This window comes from Lethenteron reissneri, chromosome 69 (assembly GCF_015708825.2).
Source record: "Lethenteron reissneri isolate LAM-NWPU_2019-01 chromosome 69, ASM1570882v1, whole genome shotgun sequence".
Taxonomy (NCBI): domain Eukaryota; kingdom Metazoa; phylum Chordata; class Hyperoartia; order Petromyzontiformes; family Petromyzontidae; genus Lethenteron; species Lethenteron reissneri.
Window position 1 is genome coordinate 8,552,825 of NC_083847.1, and position 23,862 is coordinate 8,576,686.

The 23,862-nt window shown below is 49.5% G+C and overlaps 1 protein-coding gene across 3 annotated transcripts; it reads left to right on the forward strand.

The window, feature by feature from the left end:
* The first annotated feature begins 273 nt into the window (after positions 1 to 273).
* Positions 274 to 23,334, forward strand: LOC133360505 (zinc finger protein 239-like). Of its 3 annotated transcripts, XM_061579271.1 has the most exons (8): positions 274 to 826; positions 3,823 to 3,913; positions 4,886 to 4,957; positions 5,621 to 5,692; positions 6,804 to 6,893; positions 11,065 to 11,166; positions 15,752 to 15,847; positions 18,450 to 23,334. In XM_061579271.1, the coding sequence occupies exons 5-8, from the start codon at positions 6,875 to 6,877 to the stop codon at positions 19,409 to 19,411; spliced, it is 1,179 nt and encodes a 392-aa protein (XP_061435255.1). In that variant the 5' UTR covers positions 274 to 826; positions 3,823 to 3,913; positions 4,886 to 4,957; positions 5,621 to 5,692; positions 6,804 to 6,874; the 3' UTR covers positions 19,412 to 23,334. The 3 variants fall into 3 exon arrangements, with proteins under 3 accessions (XP_061435255.1, XP_061435253.1, XP_061435254.1); XM_061579269.1 differs by having other exon boundaries at positions 3,823 to 4,957; XM_061579270.1 differs by having other exon boundaries at positions 3,823 to 4,957; positions 11,068 to 11,166.
* The last annotated feature ends 528 nt before the right edge of the window (positions 23,335 to 23,862 follow it).

The window sequence follows — 23,862 nt, forward strand, 5'->3', positions numbered from 1 at the left end:
ATGAAAATGAGGTACTATACCGATAGCATAAAAATGAGTTGTGATAGAGCAAATCTGAGATCAGATTTGGAATCAGCACCCTGAAATTTGTCTAGAACAGCTGCAAAAGTCCAGGCCAGAAAAACATTTTTTTTTTGTTGACCAGTGAAATCGTCACCGGTGCCAGTGGCGGCCGTGAGCAGGGGCGGTTCGAGGCGGAGTTCAGCGCTAACCGCTGCGCCACCGCTCTCCCAGGGCCGCGTTGTGGCCACGCCCCTTTGTCGCCCACGTGGTTCTGGGGTTCCGGCTCGCACGAGAGTCCGAACCACAGCGAGCAGCAGCAGCGTCAACATCGCGAACATCAACAACATCATCACTACCATCAACATCATCACTACCATCAACAACATCACTACCAGCATCACTAACATCAACAACATCATCACTACCATCAACAACATCACTACCATCAACAACATCACTACCAGCATCACTAACATCAACAACATCACTACCATCAACAACATCATCACTACCATCAACAACATCACTACCATCAACAACATCACTACCAGCATCACTAACATCAACAACATCACTACCATCAACAACATCATCACTACCATCAACAACATCACTACCATCAACAACATCACTACCAGCATCACTAACATCAACAACATCACTACCATCAACAACATCACTACCAGCATCACTAACATCAACAACATCACTAACATCAACAACATCATTAACATCAACAACATCACTACCAGCATCACTAACATCAACAACATCATCACTAACATCAATAACAGCAGCAGCGGCGCCAGCAGCGGCGTGAGCGGTGAGTGGCCGAGAGTTTACTCGCTTAGACAGCTTCCTGTGTGTGTGTGGATCTGTGTGTGTGTGGCTCTGTGTGTGTGGATCTGTGTGTGTGTGGCTCTGTGTGTGTGGATCTGTGTGTGTGGATCTGTGTGTGTCTCTGATATCCTCTCCCCCCCCCCCCCATGTGTGCAGAGACTGCTGTGTGTACAGTATTGCTCTTCATGGCCCTATGTGTACAGTATGGCTCTGTGTTGCTCTGTGTACAGTATTGCTCTGTGTGTACAGTACTGCTGTGTGGCCACGTGTGTACAGTATTGCTCTGTGTGGCCACGTGTATACAGTATGGCTCTGTGTGGCCACGTGTGTACAGTGTTGCTCTGTGTGGCCCTGTGTGTACAGTATGGCCCTGTATGGCTCTATGTACAGTGTTTCTCTGTGTGGCCCTGTGTGTACAGTATTGCTCTGTGTGTACAGTACTTCTCTGTGTGGCCACGTGTGTACAGTGTTGCTCTGTATGGCCCTGTGTGTACAGTATGGCCCTGTATGTACAGTATGGCTCTGTATGGCCCTGTATGTACAGTATGGCTCTGTATGGCCCTGTATGTACAGTACTGCTCTGTGTGGCCACGTGTGTACAGTGTTGCTCTGTGTGGCTCTATGTACAGTATGGCTCGGACGTGGCCACGTGTGTACAGTATTGCTCTGTGTGGCCACGTGTATACAGTATGGCTCTGTGTGGCCACGTGTGTACAGTGTTGCTCTGTGTGGCCCTGTGTGTACAGTATTGCTCTGTGTGTACAGTACTTCTCTGTGTGGCCACGTGTGTACAGTGTTGCTCTGTATGGCCCTGTGTGTACAGTATGGCCCTGTATGTACAGTATGGCTCTGTATGGCCCTGTATGTACAGTATGGCTCTGTATTACCCTGTATGTACAGTACTGCTCTGTGTGGCCCTGTGTGTACAGTATTGATCTGTATGGCTCTATGTACAGTATGGCTCTGTGTGGCCCTGTGTGTACAGTATGGCTCTGTGTTGCCCTGTGTGTACAGTGTTGCTCTGTATGGCACTATGTACAGTGTTTCTCTGTGGCCCTGTGTGTACAGTATTGCTCTGTATGGCCCTGTATGTACAGTATGGCTCTGTATGGCCCTGTATGTACAGTACTGCTCTGTGTGGCCCTGTGTGTACAGTATGGCTCTGTATGGCGCTATGTACAGTATGGCTCTGTGTGACCCTGTGTGGTCACACAGTGTTGCTCTGTGTGGCCCTTTAAGACCCATAGTACAATAGGCTCTGACACGTACAAATGAGCACAATACGTAACCAAGCAAATACAGCCCTACTTCAACAGGACCTCTCATTGATCAAAAACTCAGAACACCTTATAGATATGATTAAATATATTCAGATTAACCCTAAGGATAGTCTGATAAATGTTGCTGTGACTTCTCTGTTCACAACGGTTCTGGTAAACGAATCAATTAAACTACTCAATCCTCCTGTGACTAACACAGGTTTACCCACAGATATCCCATGATTACCTGAGCACTGTCTAAAGAACACCTATTTCTTGTGGGAAGGTGATTTCTATAAACAAAAGAAACGAGCAGCAAAGGGCACTCCTTCGTCTCCTGATATTGTGAATCTGTACATGGGAGACTTGGAAGCTAAAGCACTAGCTTCAACGACACTAAAACCCTCTTTGGTTTCGATATGTGGATGACACATTGGTGGTCTGGCCATACAGTAAAGATAACACTTAATTTATAAATCATCTTAACTCACGTAACCCATCCATCTAGTTCACCATGGAAGTAGAGGTTGATAAAACTAACGCACACCACGCCTATTTGAATGCGGTCACACCATCACCCCGCACAGAAATCCTCTTTCATCAAGACGCTCGTACAACGGGCTAAGAAAGTGTCAAATGGTGATGGTCTGAGGAGTGAAATTAAACATGTTGAATAAGTGCTGCCTTTGAATGGTTACAAATCAACAGGGCACTGAATGCCAAAACCAAATCAAATAGCACAAATGTTGAAATTGATCAAGCAATTAAAACTATTAAAATACCGTACATTGCGGCAATGCTATGTTGGTCAGACGGGACGAATTAATTGTCAACAACAGAGACTAAAATAACATCACATAAATATTAAATACTCCCAATCACAACTGTCGGCAGTGGCAGAATACACGTGCCAACAAGGACACTCAATTGATTTTGATAATTTAGAGGTTTTGTGCAAAACTGGCTACTGCTGGCCAAGACTAATTTGGGAATCTATTGAAATTGAGAAAAACAAATATTCTAACTGTTCTCATAGCTGCAAACTTATTGCTGATTGGAAGCATATTATCAAATAGACACTGTTTTGCTGCATGCCTATACAGGTCACCATACATCGATGGTGATTAACTGTGAGCAACAAGTAACAGGTATTGCTTTTTATTTTACCCTAAAACGGCAGAATGCACATACATAATGTATATGCATAACGTGCATGCATAATGTACGTTGATTACAATATGAATAACCCGACCAATTTATATGAAGACATTAACCCCCCCCCTCTCCTCCCCCCTCTGGTCTTCGCACATGATTGGCTCAATCAGGCTGTCACCTGATGATTCCAGTGATAATTACTGGCGAAACGTCCTACTCAGAGTGTATATGTTGTGGGTTTGCTCTCCAACACACCGGTGTGGTGTACTAGTACCGAATTAGCATGTTCTGTTTACGTGACATACTTTACTAATTGGCTGTGTCAAGTAGTGGCGGGTTTAACAACACATTTATAATTACGCGATCTAACCCAAAAAAAAACTGTTATGGATATAGTAGTGCAGTATATATTAGTGTGGTGGAAAAAGCATCTGAAAGCACACCATGTACAATGACCGTCTTTGTTCGATGAAAACCAAAAAGCCACTGCTGACAGCTACTGTTGAATGCAGGACTCTGTTGATGTGGTTCCCTGTCTCTCTATCCCCCCTGCCACCCCCCATAGTCATGGAGCCTGAGGCAGTCGCTTAAACTGGAGGACGAGGGATGCCACGTGGGCGTGGAGACCTGGGCTGGCTTGAAGCTGGAGGTCGAAGGTAGTGGTGGAGGCTTCCAGTGGGCCTGGGGCCATGCTAGTCACCCCATCTCTTGCTGTAGTTCTTCTCCTAGCAAGCAGCAGCACGTGTAGAAAATTCTCTGGCATGTGTCATGATGGGTACTACAAGAAACCTGACAGTCTCCGTCCGGTGCTCGCTGAGCTACATTGACTTGTGGTTGCGGAACGAATACATTATAAGGTCACGCTCATTAGACACAGTGCTTGCCACAAATGAACCACAATATCTTGCTGATCTCATCAAGGGGCATAAACCATCATGCGCACTCCAGTCATACTTGCAGCAACTTTTGGCTGGCCATCAAACAAAGGTGATCACCGCATTGCGCGCTTTCGAATGCACTTCTGCGGCCGTATGGAATGCTCCTCCTTCTGATGTTAGGAAGCTACTGGAGCTGGGCACTTTTAAATCATCATCTAGATTGAAAACTCAGTCTAGATGTGCCTCCACGTAGCTTCACACATGGCATTGGGATGCTGCTGGATCCTTCTGGATGCCACCCACGCGCCTCAGTCTTTGTTCAGCCTGCATACGCATCTCACATGTTATCGTTATAGGAGAACAGACTGCACATATGTTCGTGTGTGCAGTGGGAGCGAGTTTCAGACGGCTGCCGGTGAAGCCACAGAGAAATGCCGCTTGGCCAGTACGGTCCTGGTTCTGGGCTCGATGAGCCATTTGTTAGATTAATGACTTTGTAGGATGCGGCGATTTTGCTGGGGTCAGTAGAGTACGGCTGATGTAGATGCAGAGCAACAATTACAATTTCACATTCATACTGCCGAGACAGGCAACCGCTGTCAGGAGCAGCGGAGTGTATCGCTGTGTTGTCTCCTTCGTATTTGTGGATCGGAGGTTTCTCTGTGTGACGCATGCCTCTGTGTCTGCGCGACGTGTGCCTCCTTGTCTGCATGACGCGTGTCTGTGTGACGCGTGCCTCCGTGTTGCCAGCTCCGGTTCTCGGAGCGGGTGACTGTAAACCAGAGATCGGTGACATCAGAGTGAAGATTGAACCGGACGATGGTGAGACGTCCACCACAACCACCACTACCGCCACAAACACCACCAACAACCGCCACCGCAACCATCACAACTACCACAACCACCACCACAACTACTACAACCACAATCACAATCACCGCAACCAAAACACAAAGATCCCCCGTCTAGCCTTAATAGATTGTTGGGGCAAGTGCTCTTGGCGAGCACATATGAAGGCCGGCACGGCACACGAGGGGGTGGGTGGCCAGCACCACACCCGACCGCCTTTGTCTCCCTAGTGGCGATGTTTGCACACTGCACCAGGTACTCATTTGAGGCTGAGTCGACCTATGAGAGGCTCAGGACCCATTCAGACAATCTTCACCGGTGTTGGCCGTGAGCGGGAATCACACTCGGGTCGCCGGGTTCATAGCACAGCGCGCTAACCACTGCGCCACCGCTCCCCACTCAACCGCCACTACAATTACCACCACAACCACCACCACCTCTACAACCACCACCATTACAACCACTACCACGAACACCACCACAACGTATGTATATTGAACTTATTTTGCACCGTACATAACCACCACTACAACTATCACCACAACTACCACCACCGGAAAACAATTGTGAGATGTGATAAGCTGTGTGTGACGCGTGCCTCCGTGTCTGTGTGATGGCCCAACTCCGTGTTGCCAGTGCCCGTTCTCAGAGCGGGTGACTTGAAGCAGGAGGTCGGCGACATCAGAGTGAAGATCGAACCGGACGATGGTGAGATGACCACCACAACCTCCACAACCACCGCAACATCACTACTGCACTTGTGCCAGGCTAGTTGCACTCTGAGGCCATGTGAAGTGTCAAAAGCTCGCTGACAGGAGGTCACGGGACAGACACAGGTGCTATGGGTTGACTGACTGAGATGACTGGCTGATGCACCAGCTGTACCCCTTACTGTGACAACTTGCGGCGTTTTAACTGCCGGGCACTCCGCTCGTTGTTTTGAGCGTCACTCCTCCGCCCTCTGTTACTGCTGGAGGGCGACTGCCTCCAACTGTCCAGTAGCATCCTTCACGAGCCTACTCCACAGAGGCCGATTTTGACACTGCTGGTACCACTCATTGACAAGTCCAATTGGCTTCCACATCCTTCTGGACCCCATTGGTCCATCTCTTCTCTAACCCATGCCATGCTTATTTAGCCTCATCTGTCCGGCCAAACATAAAATTATTAGGCATGCGGTGGCTAGGCATGTGGACTACATGACCCAGCCAATGCCACCTTGCCTGCTAGAGTAGCTCACTGATGGGACTGTGTCCAGATCTTTCAAGGATCTGTGAGCTCCTCACACAATCCAGTTTGGTTAAACCCTGGATCTTAGGCAGGCTAGCCTGAATGTTTTAAACCGGTTGTTCCTTTAAGAGGTCACCGCGTCTCACAAGCATAGAGAAGGGAGGGCATGACTGTGGCCGAGAAGACCGGAAGCTTTGTGCAGAGATGCTGCTGCTAAACCTGGAGTGTGCCACTAAGAGGTGGGGTCTTACCATCAGTCCCATTAAAACTAAACACCTGCTTGGGTATTTTTTGCCATCAAACACTTCACCCCCTCAGCTCCCCATTAGTGACGGAGCAGTTGTGGGGAAAGTGGAGCGTTTCCCATAGCTGGGCAGTGTGCTTATGACCAACTCTGGCTTGACAGCAGAGGTCTCACTACAAATCAGTCGGGTGGCATTATCTATTCATCGGCTGTGTAATGCTATGTGGAAGTTACCTGGTCTGTCCCCACTCCACCAAAACTATTACAATCACCACAACCACCACCACAACCAGCCGTGTGAGGATGAGGAGTCGTGAGAGAGGCGGGTTTCTGTCTCACTGTCAGGTGGGGAGGGTGAGGAGGGACACTGGGCCTTCGCTCAGCCCTGCGCACAGCGGCTGGAGGTAGAGGTGATTATGGATGACCCCTTTAATGGTGAGAGTCCTGCTCACACCCCCATCCTCCTCCCCCTCTTCTCATCTCAATGTCTTACTGCTCCCTCCGTCTTCACACGCACAATCTTGGTGGTCCTTTTTAAGTTTAACTTTTTTTAATTCACGCTTATTCACCCAGTAATGCATTGGCCGAGCTCCCGTGCGTAATTCCCAATGGGAGGTTTTGGCCAACACCAGTTACGTTGTGAGCGCAAGCGTTTAATTGTAGAGAGGAGTGACTGCAGAGGAAACCCATGCACTCCATTCGCACTCTATTTTAAAACTATTATTTTTTTTACCAGGAAAGGCCCACTGAGCTCTTATACAAAGCGCCTTCCATATTGAATTATCTGAAAGCGCTGTACGTAAAATACAACTACACTCACAAGTATAGATACAATCTAAGAAAAATAGAAAGCTGATATCAATGACTACTCTCAAAATTGTAATAAAATAAAGAACTATAATAAAAGTGAATAATAATTTCAGAGTAATCCAATCAGCTCTTTTTCAAAAGTGATCTGCCCACAAATGATAGCTCAACCAAGTGGCTTCTCAACGTGTGGAAATTTATAGCAGCCAAATACTCCAAACGCATGTTGATATTGATTCTAAATGTGCTGGGAAAAAGCGGAGGACCCAGGGAAAAACCCACGGAACCACGGGGAGAGAGAGAGACATGCAAATTCCAAATATCCAGCAGCAGGCATCACCAGGGTCGGGATCGAACCCACGATCTCTTGCGTAACAGGCGAGGTAGTTAACATCTTCTCGCCACCGCAGCTGGAGTAACTTCACAGGATCTCTAAAGTCTGCTTGTTAAGCTGACGATGCCACGCCACATTGTACGGTCATAACGCAATGAAGCATTGGCCAGGACGACTCGCAGGATGGTCTTGCTCCACTGCTCTCCAGTGAATGGGTAGTACCACCCTCTGTGTCCACTGGGAAACTTGTCGGGGGCAGAAACGTACTCACGTAGGCCGTCGTGACCAATGTTATCCACCATGAAGGGTTTTTTTTGGGTTAGATCGCATAAATGTTAATGTGTCGTTAAACATGCCACCCGTCGACAGCCGATTCTGGCTAATCGCCTGACGAAGCTGGTTGTTGTAATATCTGGCGAAACATCATGGTACTCAAATTCTAAATGTTGTAGTGGGTTTACATAACCAGTGTGTACTAAAGCAGTCACTAATTGGCACGTTTTGTTTATGTGACGAACCTCACTGATTGGCTGTGTCGGGTGGTGGTGGCGGGTTTAACGACAACATTTTGATTCACGTAAGCTAACCCAATACAAAAAACAAGCCTTTTATTGCACAGACTCCAGCGCCGAGGCATCGTTGGCTTTCGTAAGCCCCCTGCTGCCGCTCCCTCTGGGGGTTCGCAGGAAGTCGCGTTAAGCCTTTCCCATGCATGTTTGTATGTATGTGTAGTGTCATTGCTGGCTGTTGGACAGCAGCGGCAACTGTGGTGGACAGACAGTACACACGCCGGTGAGAGTGTGCACGGTGTGTTGGCAGAGAGGAGGAACCAGGGTAAGGGTCACAGTGGACCCCATCTGGAGGCCGCTGGAACCTGCTAACGGGTTCGAGAAGGAAGGCGCGGTCAGGGCGGAGCCAGGCCGTGCTGGTCGCATAAAAGGAGCCGAAAGCGGGGGCTCGAGGCTGACGGTTTTGGGAATGGACTCATCTTGTCGTTGCTGTCGTCTCGTTGCGGTCGTCGCTGAACGTCTCCGCTATATATTGTGCTACGAAGGATAGTAGTTGGCTATCTCATTCAGCGCCATTAGTGTTACATGGCTAGTGTTGTGTACAGGCTAGGCTGAGCTACTGGGGAGAGTGTGCGGAGAAGACCGTGAAAGTTGTTAATAAAGTGACTCCTATAAACTCTGTCTCTGAATTGTTGACACTACAACTGGTGTCAGGAGTGGCGTGGAAAATTCAATGGACATTAGGTATAAGTAGCAATGTCGAAGTTATCCAGGAATAGGAACCCATCCATAGTGTCATCAGAGGACGAGGACGGCGAGACGGTCATGCCTCCAACGGACCCGGGACCCCGGTTACAAACCCCGTCGGCGCCGGAGCGGCGACTGCGGATTAGCGGCAGAGGAGTGCCGATCCTCCGGAGTCACGAGCCAAGGATGGGTGGCACGAAGTGGTTGGCCGCCTTGACCTGCTCCTCATGACCATTGGCCAGCTGGTTGCGCAGCTCTCCAAGTCCGCGCCTGCCGTCCAGGGTGACGGCGAGTGAGCCACGGGGCTCGCCGGAGCTGCCGTCTGTAGCAGCGATTCCCGCGGCGGAGACCACGCGGTTGCCGACTGCCATTTCGTCCGCGGAGGGCACGGCGTTGTCGGCGGGTGCCGCTGGGAGAGGGCCGCGGGGTGCGTCAGAGCTGAAGTTTGCAGAGGCTATTCCCGCGGAAGAGACCATGCAGCTGCCGGGCGCCATTTTGCCCGCAGAGGGCATGGCATGGCCGACGGGTATCTTTGGGGTGGGCCGCAGGGCGCCGCATCCGGCGGCACTGCAATGAGCAACGTGTCGACTACGTAGGCTACCTCCCGTTCAGGAGTTCGTTGCGACGGGAGGCGATTGGACGGCGTTCCGTCGTCGCTAAGAAAGCAGCTTGGGTGTCTGTCAGGTAGACGAAAGAGGAGGCCCTGGGGGCCCTACCAACAGCCCTCGCCAAGGAGGGGCTGCGCCCTTTAGGCCATTTTTTTTGTTCCTCGGAGCCCCCAAGAAGTACAAGATTCTGCCCAAGGCGGGGGACCGGCGTCAAGGACCTGGTTCAAGTGAGCATTGTCCGGTAAAGCAGACTCTCCCTTGTACTGTCTGATTGGGGGAAAATGGCATGTAGGGGGTAATGGGCACTGAGAAGGGGTTGTGTGGTCCTGCGTGCTTTGTGTTGGTGGTGGTTGTTGTTGATGGGTTTTCTTTTGCATGCGCTGCACGCCGAGTGTCACAGCGTTTGTATTGTCGGTTCGTGGGGGGCGTTGTGGTTGTGCTGTGTGGTTGCGCGCACGCCGACTTGCTCGTGTGGAGCTGTTGTTGGGTTGTTGATTCGCAGGGAGTATCACGACTCGTTTTGGTTGGTTGTGGGTTTTTTGGTGTTTTTGTCATATTCCTCTGTTGTGGGAGAGTTTCTCTGGCTATCCACCCATTTGCTTTGCTGTATATTAGCCAGGACGGCTGGTTTTTTAAACAAGGGGGGGGGGTGTAGTATAATGGCGCCGGCTGTTAACAAGCCGCGGCAATTGTGGTGGACAGACAGTACACACGCCGGTGAGGGTGCGCATGGTGTGTTGGAAAAGAAGAGGAACTAGGGTAAGGGTCACAGAGAACCCCATCTGGAGGCCCTTGGAACCTGCTAGCAGGTTCAAGAAGGGAAGCACGTTCAGGGCAGAGTCAGGCCATGCTGGTAGCATAAGAGGAGCCGAGAGAGGGAGCTCGAGGCTTCTGGTTTTGGGAATGGACTCATCTCGTCGTTGCTGTCATCTCGTCACCATCATTGCTAAACGTCTCCGTTATATATTGTGCTATGAAGGATAGTAGTTGGCTATATCAGTCAGCACCTTGAGTGTTAGACGGCTCGTGTAATGTACAAGCTCAGCTGAGCTATTGTGGAGAGTGTGTGGACGAGACCGTGAAAGTTTTTAATAAAGAAAGTGCCTCCTCGAAACTGTCTCTGAATCATTGACACGACATATGCAATTGATCCCATATGTTTATTTGTATGTATGTTTGACGGGTGTGAACCTGCCAGTTCTACTCAATTACTTTATTGTGGGATGGAAAAAGTGAAGAGTGAAATTTTATATTTTCTTTATTGTTTACTTCCACGCTAATGTACTTTATATGCTCGTGTTATTTAGTTATGAATTTGCATGCTACGCATATGTTAATCATGAATCTTCTTTCAAAACTGCAGTCATCTATCTACTGGACCGCTTACCCTGCACGTGTGACATGGCTTCTATAGCTACGTGGGCTGATGTCCAATCTCATAATATGAACGTGCATGCGTATGCAATCAATTATTTATTTTCATTGTGCATTTGGTGCTCTTGCTGTGTGAAAGTCACATGTCATAATGCTTCGCTAAATCTCTCTGCTAACTCCCCTTCCTCCTCCATTCCCTCTCTGCTCTGCTGTCCCGGCGGCCGCAGCAGGTGCACACGACGTGAAGGTCGAGCGTGACTGTAAAGCGAACATGGACACAAGGACGTTTGTGGACGTCGAGGTGGTGGTGGATCACATCGGCCGCTGCGGTGAGTTTGGGCATTCGTCTTCGGGTTCAGAGTGGCAGACGTCACAGGGATTCACAAGTCCAAAGTGAGATCTGGCACTCATTACACACAAAGTTCTTGCCACAAATGAACCACAATATTTTTGATCTCATCAAGGAGCATAAACCATCGAACAAAGACAATTACTGATTCGCGCGCTTTCAGATGCACTTATTTGGCTTTAACCGCGACGGGTGTACAAACTAACAATGGCGACCAACCTGTATTTGTACGCACTGTGGCCTCTTAATTTCCACTACCTTGACGGGACCCCGCCATGGCTGGTGTAATTTAGGGGACGTGCCGAGTGGTACCTGCGGGCAATGCCTGCCTTCCGGCTGAATTATCTTTTGACGCTTCCCGCGCCTCCATCAATCGCTTAAGCGTAACCTGCATGGGTGTGGGCATGCTGGCCTTCCTTTTGCTTGAAGCCATGCCCAATTGAGCTTCCACAGGTCGGTTTCGTTCTCTCTCCCGTACATAAAATAAAACGGGGAGAATCCCGGTCGGCATGTGGGGCTATCCTGTATGTGACCAGGACACGGGGGATGCGTAAATTCTAGTCTGACTGCGCGTCGTTGACCACCTGGCACAGCATTCATGTTCGGGTCCTGGGCTGGCGTTCTATCATCCCATCTGTCTGAGGACGGTAGGGCAATGTCCTACTTTTCTTTGTGCAGAGGGAGTCGCACACCTCCCGTAATAAATTCGATGGAGCGAACCTCGGGACAAACCGGCGATAATATGACGCAAACCTGGGAAATCTGCGCACCTCACCCACCAACTTGGGGGTTGGCCATTTGCGCACACACGCGATTTTGTGGGGGTCGATGGCTTTCCCGGATGCACTAACAATATGGCCCAAATACCGCACAGATGTTTGAAAGATGTGGCACTTATGCGGTTTGAATTTAAGATTGGCCGCCCACACTCTAACTAACACCGACCGTAATTGCAGCAAGTGCTCTTTGAACGTGCGTCCGAACACGATGACATCACCCAGATAAATGAGGCACGAATGTCATTGCAGACCTGCCAAAACCAATTCCATCAAACGTTGAAACGTGGCTGGAGCCGAATGCAGCCCCATAGAGGGAGGCAGTTAAATTGGTGCGTCTGGAATGCGGTGTTAGTTTTGGATTCCTCGTCTAGGGGCAGCTGCCAGAACCCTGATAACAAATCGACGGTTGAGAAGAACCAGGCACCAGACAAAGCATCTGGGGAATCGTCCAGCCGAGGGAGTGGATATGCGTTTGCGACGGAAAAAAAATTCAGATTCTGGAAAACTAAGCAAAAGCGTTGGTTCCCGTCCCGTTTTTTAACCAATACAATGGGAGTCCCCCATGGGCTGCTAGAGGGAGAGATAATGTCTGCAGCCACCAACATCTCGTCAATTGCCTGTTGGACATGGTCCTTCTCCTTGGGGCTCATCCTATATGAATTTTGTTATTGGGGCTGCAATAACGAAGTGCGGCCAATGTCAAATATCCCCTCGGCTAAAACATCTGCAAACTCCTGCAAATCGTAATTTTCGGAGCACTATTTGTGAATCCATGTCTCATCCGACTCGCCTTCCCATTCCACCATGCCAATGACCTCCTCTGCAGTTGTGTCAGTTTCCTCGCAACGTGCAGCAGTTGCATGGGCCAAAACTGTGCTGGCTTAGACTACAGCTGCCCACAGCTCAGCATTTAGCACCTGTAAAAAGGGCTCTTTGTCCATTCTGACGATGGTACCCCCTCCTCTGGATTTGCCAATTCCAGATGCTTCCTGAGCCGTAAGGGCACCAGCATTTGTCCGCCTGGCGGGATCGTAAAAGATTCCTTCACCAGGGCCTGGACCGTGGCGTTAGCCGCTGCCAGCCTAGTAGGGGATTGCAAAAAGGCCAATCGCTGTCCCAACGCACCCTTGGTCTATAAGGATTTTGAGGGGCATCCACCCTAAAAAATCGGTGCCCAGAAGACACGGCACAGCCAACGACTTGGAGACCAACACCAGCCCGGTTAACTAAATTTCCCCTTTCCGGACCTTCGCCACTATCTTTCCCACAATCTCCAAACTTCCACCGTTGGCGGCAACACAAGCTCTCGCGACCAGGCTGAGACAATGGGTTCCCGGCTGCAACAAATTGTAAATGAGTTCAGAAATTATGGTAGCCGAAGCTCCTATATCGACCAGAGTCTTTATCTCTACCCCCTGGATAAACCCCACCACTGTGGACGAACCCGCCACAGCTGCTACGACTCGGCAAGCCAATTGATCCCATTGCTTGCCAGAATTTGGCCATCCGTCCGACGCCCGAGTCCGCCGTCCACGCGCCGCGAGAAGATGAGGAATGAAGATGGAGGAGCCAGAGGACGTTGAAGGCGAAGTTGCTGCTTCGGCGCTGTTCCGGCACCCTTTGGCGATGTGGCCCGGCTGGCTGCACTTGGAGCAGGTGGTAGCGAATCTCCAGGCCGGAAGAGGGTCCCGCTCTTGCCTACGCCTCTCTGGCTACCGTCCCTTGGACAACTCTCCCGCGTGGGCCCCGGCTGAATGAAGCATAGGCCTTGATTTGAAGCTTTCATGACTGCAGGAATCCATACTCTTTGGTTCTTTTGGTGAAGTCACATAAGTAGAAAAATAATATATCACGACGTTTCGATCGCAACACAAGCGTTCGTCCTCAGCCAGAACCATCAATGTATCGATGGTTCTGGCTGTGTGATGGGCATTCTTCATGTCTCACTGGCGCCGGGGTTCTCATGCATGGATGCGCTTGCCTCACAGCGCAGTTGGCAGCGCCGCAGCTTGTGTTACACATAGACGTGACATTAACTTGCTAATCCCCCTAATCTCCCTGCCTAATCTCCCCCATCAACATAGTGCTAATCTCCCATTAACACTGCTGTTGTGCGCATATGCGGGGGGGATACTCTTATACGGAAACGGAAGCTCATTTCATGCTAATCTTTCTCCCAAATTTCTCTCTCCTTAATCTCCCCCATTAACACAACTGACGTGCTTGTGTCCGGGGATGGAATTCCTTTCCAGCTCAGACCCCGCTTGCTTTCCCATCGCCACATACATAAATAACCTCTTGTTGTAACAGCTCTCTCGCTGGTTCATCAGTTCCACTGCTGGATATTTTTTTCCGCCTGAAGACGATCGCTTGTATTGCGATCGAAACGTCGTGATATATTTTATTTTTTATCTTTCTACCTACGTGACTTTACCGAAAGAACCAAAGAGTAAGCATAGGCCTGTTCCAGCTCCCGCGGTGCAGGCCCCTCTGGTTCCTCGGGCTCCCCCGCGCAAGCAGCCATCTTGGGCCACTACCGCAGCTTAAGGTGCACCTGAATACACTGGGCCACCTTCAGGGAAAACAAATCATCCTTCGTGATGGAGAGGGCGACGCCCAACTATTGCGCCAGTGACGGCAACCTGTCCAGCGCCAGGGAGTCGAGCGCCGCCCGGTATGTGTGTGGGTAAGCTGCTTGGCCCAAGTGCTGTGGACGAGGAGAGGCGTCTCGACCTCCCCTCTCTTCCGCAGCAAAAACCTTCTGCGCATGTTGAACGGTGGGTCAAAAATGCCGGTCACTTGGGCATACGCCCGAGGTAGAGTCCTATCCTCCTCCAAAATAGCCTTAGACGCCACCAGGAAGTCATAATCCAGGGCCGTCAGCAGAGCCCGCAACGCCTCCCCCTCCAACCAGCCGACTGACAAGTATGCCGCTTCAAAAAAACATTGAAACGCCGTCCAGTCGCCCCCCGTCGCTACAAAATCACAGACGGGAGGCAACCGCCTGTGCTGGAAGAGCGCTTCCATGAACGCCGCCGGGGGCAACTCGATTTTCTCGCCGACTGGCTCCGACAAGATGGCGGTGCGTAATGGCGGGAAACTCGAGCTCGGGCGCGGCGGCAGTAGGTGCTCGGGCTGCTTGAAGTTCCTACGCCACGGCTCTTCTGGCGGGCGCAGCCGTGGCAAGCTGGACAACCAGCTGCGCAGCGGCTGACAGCAGCTGACCAAGATGCCCGGTGAGCACCTGCCAGCTTTCCTCGACAGGCGGCTGTGAGGGACCGGAGCTGCTCCTGTTGCTCCGACGACACTACAGGTGGGTTTTTCCTCTTCGCCTTTGACATGAAGACACTTCTGGCACCAAATGTAGTGATGCAATCGGAGACAGTAGTAGTTGGAGGCACCTTTTTTTCTTACACACGGTGGGGACTCCACACACCCTACATTGGTGCACACTATATATATATACACTTTCAGACACACACACAACCGTCTATCGTCGGCTGTACCTAACTAGCTAGAACAGTTGGCAGGCTCTCTAGCTAGTAGCATCGGCGATGGTGAAGACGGCGGCGACGATGGTGTCGAGACGACAGCACGGCGAGATGTTTTATCCCCTGTATATACTGTCGTCCCTTAACGTGTGTACTACCGTACCTTGTAGTTACACTTTTTAGACAGCCAGCGCTATTGCGCTACACATGCATACGAAGTACCCACCTAAAATCACCTGCCCCGCCCCCATCCCACTGTGTGCCCCTCCCCTTTGCATCCACGCCCCGGCCCCAGGAGGTGACGTGAAGGTGAAGCGCGATGACGGAGAGGCAGACGTGAACACGAAGGCAAGGATGGATGTTGGGGCACCGGTGGATGACAATGGCCATGGTGAGTTTGGGCAGTCGTCGATTGGGATCCAATTCACGGAGGTCAAAAAGGTTGCTTACTACAAAACATGTGCAAAACTCCCTGGCACGTGTCATGATGAGTCCTGCAAGATCTGACCATGTCGGTGCGGTGCTCGCTGAGCTGCATTGGCTACTGGTTGTCCAGGAGCTTAAGCCATCATACAAAGTCCTGTCATCCTCGCAGCAGCGGCTTTTGGCTAGCCATGGAACAAAGACGGTCACCGCATTGCGTGGCACTTTCAGATGTGCTGCTTCTGCGGGCATCTGGAACGTTCCTTCTTCAGATATTAGGAAGCCGCTAGAGCTATGCACTTAAGTCATCATTTAGATTAACAAACTCTTTTCTCCATAATAGAGTTGAGTTTGTTTTATTCGATCGCTTATATATATAAATGTCGTTAAAACCTGCCACCACCCGACACAGCCAACTAGTAAGGGTTGTCACGTAAACAGAACATGTCAATTCGTGACTAGTACAGCACACCGGTCTGTTCGAGAGCCAAGCCACAACATTTACAATCTGAGTACGACGTTTCGCCAGTAATTACAACTAGCTTCATCAGGCGACGGCCAGATTTGTGGAGAAGTCCACTTGTTTCGTTCCTTATATAGAGGCGTAGATGTGGTGAACCACACTTCTGCGCTCTTGCGCAAAGTGGGGGGGGGGGGGGTGGGATCAATGAGTCAGCGTACATTATGCATGTGCATTATGCGAGCCCTTTGATCTTGTCCTTCCTGTCCATTGTGTGTATTAAAATAGCCGTACCAACGTTAATCCCTATTGAAGTATGGTGGACTGTATAGGCATGCATTTAAACAATATATTATTTGATGATTCGCTTCCATTCAGCACTAAGTCGTTAGCACCACATCTACGCCTCTATATAAGTGTAATGACAGACTGACACCTGCTGGCCGGAAAGGGAATCACGGGTACGGGCATGGTTACGTACCAACCAATCGGAGAAGGAGGTGTATCTGGGGCAAAGGTAATAGGTGGGGCTCGCCGAGATATTCCGGGAACCTGCTCGATGGTTCCACGAGAGGGCGTCGCCTCGAGAGATGTAAGGGGGAGTGGACCCGGGGCTCGGGGCTCATGTGTGGGGTTTTGGGTCTAGGCTGCGTCGCTGCTCACCGACATCTCTCTCCGTCGTCCGGCCACGTGGAAGATCTCCTGCATGTTTTCCATCGCCGTCATCGTCAGCGGTGTCGCCGAGTGAGGACGATGGGACCATGCCGAGTGATCGGCTGTGTGTCGCCAGTAGAGACGTTAAAATCGAGTGTTTTACTCAGTGGGAGGAAGAATAAGTGTTGGCCTGTGTTGTGCCAGTGTGAGTAATATAAGAAGTACACTCTACACGACGTGTCACGGAAGTCGCTCATTACAAAAGGAACAAAACAGGTGGACTTCTCAACAAATCTGGCTGTCGCCTGATCAAGCTAGTTGTAATTTCTGGCGAAACGTCGTACTCAGATGTAATTGTTGTGGCTTGGCTCTCCAATGCATTGTACTAGTAACGAATTGGCATGTTCTGTTTATGTGACAACCCTTACTAATTTGCTCCGTTGGATCGGGGATGGTTTTAACGACACATATTTACACGATGTAATCCAAATAAACCTCTTATGGATGATATTGATCGCGAAAGTCTACGTGTTAAACAAACTCTTTTCTTTAGAACTGCTTTTTGTGTTTAGTTTGTCCTTCCCCTGTACCTCCAATGCACGGTTGGCTGTGTAAGGTGCAGAATTATTTAAACACACACACATACAACAACACACACACATACAACAACACACACATACAACAACACACATACAACAACACACACACATACAACAACACACACACATACAACAACACACACAACAACACACACATACAACAACACACACACATACAATAATAATATAATAACCGTGCTGCACCGGATCCTGTCAGTAGCCTAAAGTAAGATTTGACTGGGCGGCTTCCTTTATGTCCTGAAAACAAAAATTTCGAAAGTCACGTGTGTAAATTACAAACCCATGTCTTATGCGTGGAGTGGGGGAGGGGAACAGGGGCATCCCTTTGCAAACTGTGCGCTTTTCCATTCTTAATCAACTCCATCTGTATCGATTCAAAATGCCAGAAAAAACTCATCAAAGTTATTTAGATCAGCCACTCGGTTGTGTATTGTTTTACTCTTAGCTGGTTATTTGAACAGTTTTAAAACAAAGTGATTATAAACATTTATTTTTTACTTAAACTAAAGTCAAAACTAAACTATTTTTTTTATTTCACCACGTAAGGCCCACTGAGCTATGTAGCTCTTTTTCAGACTCGACCTGGCCACAAATTATAGCTCAACGAAGCGACTTTTCACGTGGAAATTTATAGCAGCCAAATACTCTAAACTCATGTTGCTTAACGTAGACGAAAAATTTGAAGACCCGGAGAAAAATCCATGCAACCATGGGAAGAGAGACATACAAACTCCAAATATACAGCAGGGTTCAGTGGATCGAACTCACGACCTCCTCTATACTAGTTGAGGTATTTAACATCTTGCCACTGGTTCCCCACTACCACTTCTCACCAGGTCGACCTCCTCCATCGGCTTGCGAGACGGCGTCAGGCACTCGCGTGGTCTCCGGGAGCGAGCGGAGGCCGGTGCTGCGCCCGTGCTCCGTGGTGCTGCGACTGCTGCGCACCGACGAAGGCCGCCGCACCGCGCCGCGCCCTCGCGGCGGCGCCGACGACATCATGGCCACGCATGCTTGCGACCGCTGTCCGTACCGCGCGCGGAAGCGCCGGCAGCTCGTGGCGCACCTGCTTTCCCACACGGGCGAGAAGCCCTTCAAGTGTGCCGTGTGCAGCAAGTCGTTTGCAAGCCTCAGCAATGTCAGGAAGCACCACGACACCGTCCACCTCGACCTGAGACCGTTCAAGTGCCCGCGTTGCGGCAAGTGCTTTACCTCCCGGACGTTCCTGCGGATGCACATGCTCAGGCACACGGGGGAGCGGCCTCATGAGTGCGCGCGCTGCGGCAAGCTGTTCCGGCACAGGTCCTCGCTGGATGTCCATAAGCGCACGCACACGGGCGAGAAGCCCTTTGGGTGCGCCCAGTGCGGCAAGATGTTCTCCCGGCGGCACCACCTCCGCCACCACGAGCTCACCCACACGGGTGAGAAGCCTTGCAAGTGCACACACTGCGGCCGCACGTTCTCCCACGCACACAACCTCAAGACCCACATGCGCCTCCACACGGGGGAGAGGCCACACGCCTGCTCGTTCTGCAAGAAGACGTTTACCGAGACGGGCACCTTGAAGAAGCATCTGCGCGTCCATACGGGCGAGAAGCCCTTTCGCTGTTCGGAGTGCGGAAAGGCGTTCGCGCTGGCAACCAGCCGCAATATCCACGTGCGCAAGCACACAGGTGAGAAGCCCTACGGCTGCCCCGACTGCGACCGCGCGTTCCCCACGTGCAGTGCAATGAGGAACCACCAGCGGAAGATGCACAACAGGACGGAGGGAGCACCACGCGTGTGCTCAGTGCGGTAGGAAGTTAACATGTCTGGGCCACCTCAACATGCATGAGCGCAGCCAGGAGCGGAACAAGAAGTGCCACTGCCCATGACAGGAGAGCTGAGGTCGCGGTGCAGGGCGGCCGGTTTAGCGCTGCGCTTGGCCAGCTCACAGAGCCGTGGCGCATCCACGATCTGTTCACACTAACGTGCGGTCTCCATTGATATCGTCACTTGTGTATGACATTAATTACATTCCCTAAAATAATAAATGAATCACACCTGCGGCAGATAGCCCATAGGTGTCCACTGCACAATTCTTCATTTTTCTTGGTTCTTTCGGTAAAGTCACGTAGACTTTACGAAAAGAACCAAGAATATGAATCCCTGCAGTCACGAAAGCTTTAAATCGAAATTTTTTTTTTCATTTGTTTCCACTTTCCTCTGTCTTGTGCCAATATGCTGAAGTCGTGCCACATATTTCTGGCACCAATCCCTTAGGTTGTCGTCAAGCCATTCTGTATCAGGTCTTCCTCTCTTTCCACTTCCTTCCATTTTTCTGAACAGCACATTTAAAATGTTCCTGTTTCCCATCCTATATGTCTAAATAGTGCCAGTTTCCTTCTCATCACTGCCTGCATCATCAGGTCGGCGTCTTCTATGTGCATCCTTTTTCTTACTTCAACGTTGGTCACTCTTTGGATCCAGCTTAGATGCTGTTTCCTTCTGTAGCGATACATTTCAAATGCCAATGTCTCAACAAAAGCATAATATTAACTATATCCGTAAGGGAGGAAAACAAGTGAGAAGAAACCGGGAAGAGGAAGACTGAAGGGACAAGGTAGGGGACTACCGAATATAATGGAGAGACACTTCTACAGCAGAGCAGTCACCTCAACAGACAGGAGGTTGGGTTCAGAGAAAGAGGAAAAGACCAAAGGCCTTGGCAACTGGGGTCGGCTGGAGTAGCCGCACCACACGGGTGTCTGAATAAACTCACGACGCAGTCCTTAAAGAGCCGCATGCGGCTCCCGAGCCATAGGCTCCCGACCCATGCCCTAGCCACACTGCTCGCTAGAGCCATCTTAGCACGGTCCTCATGGATAGGGGGGAGAAAATCCTCGACGACTCCGGTAGGGATCGAGGACTGATTGCCTTCGTTTAAGGGCTGCTGCCCCCCCTCCCCACTGATCCATCATCCTCCTGCGTTTGGTTCGTTCATTCGTGTTTGATTTTGTGTGTTGTGCTAGGCATCACACACACACAATACAAAGACAAATATCCCCTGTATAATGTGAACAGATTGTTGGGGCAAGTGCTGTTTAGGGAGCAGCACCTATGAAGGGCCTGCATGGCATACGAGAGGGTGGTGTCCAACACCACGCCCGGTCGCCACTGGGGAGTCGACCTAGGGCAGGATACCCAAGACCGGTTAAGATCATCACCGGTGTTGGCCGTGAGTGGGAATTGAACTCTGGTCGCCGGGTTCGTATCGCAGCACGCAAACTGCTACACCACTGCTCCCCCACACTCTATCACTGACAACACCCTCCCTCCTACCTGCCCCACCAGTCACACCCTCGCTCAATCAACACGCAGTCGCCGATTACTACCCCGTGAGTCACCGAACCTCCACGACACTCTACACCCTCACTCATTTGCCTCTCCCAACATTCCGTTGTGTCTCTTCCACTTAATCAGAATGTCCTTAAACTAGAGGGGAGAAATCCGATGAGCTGTAAAGCTCTCTTTCACACATGTCCAGTAGGGGCACGGGGTCAGAAAGTTACAACAACAGTACACACAAACACGATAGGAGTGCAAAATATAGGAAAGGTAATCAAATCACTTAAAAAATAAACCATTTGTATTTTTCCAGGCAAGGCCCCAATGAGCTGTTAGATTATTTTTTTTTTGCAAAAGCGACCTCACAAATGATAGCTCAACGAAGTGGCTTATCACGTGGACATTTGCAGCAGCAGCCAAATACATATACATAATCTAAACGCACGTTTCATTCTATAATGTGTGGGACCCTGAAGGTGTTATTCTCCTACGTGTTACCCCTAAAAGTTATCCCTCGTATTACCCATCACGTTGCCAAACCCAGCACCATACGCTTCGCCTTACCACGTTTATTTGTATCAATAAAATACTTCCGGTTAACAATGGTAATCGGTAAAAGAGCTTAAAATGTAATTCTCATCAGACCCCATGGTGTATGTATGTACTTTATGTTGAACTTATTTCGTACCGTACCCAGCCAACCGTGCTAATCGGAGGTGTGGCGGAAGAACAGCAAACTAAACACAATCTTGATTTCAAGCTTTCGTGAGTGCAGGAATCCATACTCTTTGGTTCTTTCGGTAAAGTCACGTAGGTATAAAATTTAAAAAAATCACGACGTTTCAGGCGCAACAATTGGGGCGTCCATCAAAGCAAGCTTTCCCACCTGATGATGGACGCTTCATGGACGCTTGTGTTACGCCCGAAACGTCGTTATTTTTTTATTTATACCTACGTGACTTTATCTTCTTGGTTCTTTCGGTAAAGTCACGTAGAAGGGAAGTAATAATAAGTAATAATAATAAGTAATAATAAAAATAAAACATATTATGTTTTATTTTTATAATTTTATTACTTCCCTTCTACGTGACTTTACCGAAAGAACCAAGAAGATGAATCCCTGCAGTCACGAAAGCTTTAAATCGAAATTTATACGTGACTTTACCGAAAGAACCAAAGAGTATACAAACACAGGCAGTTCTAAATAAATAAGTTCTCAATTTCGATGAGTTTCAGGGCAATAAACGGCTGTAAAGTAAAACATGCTTTTAGATTATTTATCCGCAACTATACATTTGCACAAGGCCATAATTATAATATATATTGGGGGGACACATGCACAAAATGTCCCCCCCCCCCCCCCCCAATATATTGCTATAAAAATTGTTATTGCGATGCTATGTAAATGAAAACACAATTTGCTAAACTTTGGCCACAATATCTGGACGTGTCTTCATATAAATCAATGCATAGATTTATGTTTATATGATTGTGGTTATGGTTGTACTTTATTAATCCCTAATCTCTGCCATTACATACAATGAAACAAGAAATGGTAATAAGTAAAAACAGCAATGTAATACAATACACTATTAGACATTGTCAAAAAAGAAATAAAAAGTCCATCCCATGTGTTAGTGAATTTTTTTTATATTTTAGGCAGGAGATGAGTTTTCAAATGTAGATATTTTCTGGGTTGGGACCCCCAGACCCCTGGAAAAAAATAATAAAAATTTGTATTTAATAGTTGTGTTTGAATCCTACTTCTAACACTGACTCTACCCTGCCATGTATGTTGAACTTCTTTCACACCGTACGTAGCCAACCGTGCTAATCGGAGGTGCGGTAAACAACACTGACCACCACACCGCCAACACTCACGCTGACTTTGGCAGATATGATTTTACGTTACGATTGTGCTGGACAAAACTGCCGAGAGATATATCATCCAGCGTATAAGAATTCCTGTGGCGTCAAAGAAAAGTTATTTATCTCTGCTCAGATGAGCATCGAGGCATTGCCGCCCATCTCCCGTTGACAGCCCTGCAGAGCCAGCAGTGGAAAATCCACATTCCTATGGCGGGTGGAAGTGAGGGGGGGATTCTCTTACACAAGAGGACGACCACTGCCGATGCCTCAAAGTGGTACTCGGAATCATCTATTTCTACTGGGTGAATCCGATGAGCTATAAAGCTATTTTTCACATGTCCAGGAGTTCACATGTTCCGGAGGGAGGGCTGATGATGGGCTGCGTCAACCTCGCAATCAGCAGTTGTTGAACTTGCAACCCTCCCGATGCGTGAGCCGCCCTGAGTGAGTCCGGTGGACCGGCAGTGCCGGGTCGGTGGGTGGGTGAGTGAGTGAGTGGGTGAGTGAGTGGGTGAGTGGACAGGCGAGGCCGGTGGGTGGGTGAGTGGGTGGGTGAGTGAGTTGGTGAGTGGACAGGCGAGGCCGGTGGGTGGGTGAGTGGGTGAGTGAGTGGGTGGACCGGCAGGGCCGGGTGGGTGAGTGAGTGGACTGGCGGGACCCTGGACATTCACCCGCCCACGGATGACCTCACCACTGTAATTGCTTTCACAACACGCGACGTGTCTCCTGTCTGCCCTGGGAACTAGTTTGGTGTCACAATGAACAGGGAAACCCCCCCCCCTCCCCCCAATCATCATCACCACTCGGGACTAATATTGTTAAATTAACCACGAATTATTTACGTTATTTTGCTGCTATAAATTATCCACGTGATAAGCCACTTTGCTGAGCTATCATTTGTGTCCATTTCGCTTTGAAAAATAAGTTCACATCTTAGTGGCCTTTACCTGGTAAGTTAAAAAAATATAGTTTTATATTTTTGAGTGATTTGTTTACCTTTCCTATATTTTTTACTCCGTGTTTGTGTTTGTTGTAACTTTCTGATCGTGCCCC

Bases quoted from the DNA above. Each gene is read 5' to 3' on its own strand.
- LOC133360505 (XM_061579269.1), top strand. From the start codon at position 4,807: ATGCCTCTGTGTCTGCGCGACGTGTGCCTCCTTGTCTGCATGACGCGT. The intron at 5,693-6,803 runs GTGAGATGACCA...TCTCACTGTCAG, and splicing joins GAAGATCGAACCGGACGATG to GTGGGGAGGGTGAGGAGGGA. The intron at 6,894-11,064 runs GTGAGAGTCCTG...CGGCGGCCGCAG, and splicing joins TATGGATGACCCCTTTAATG to CAGGTGCACACGACGTGAAG.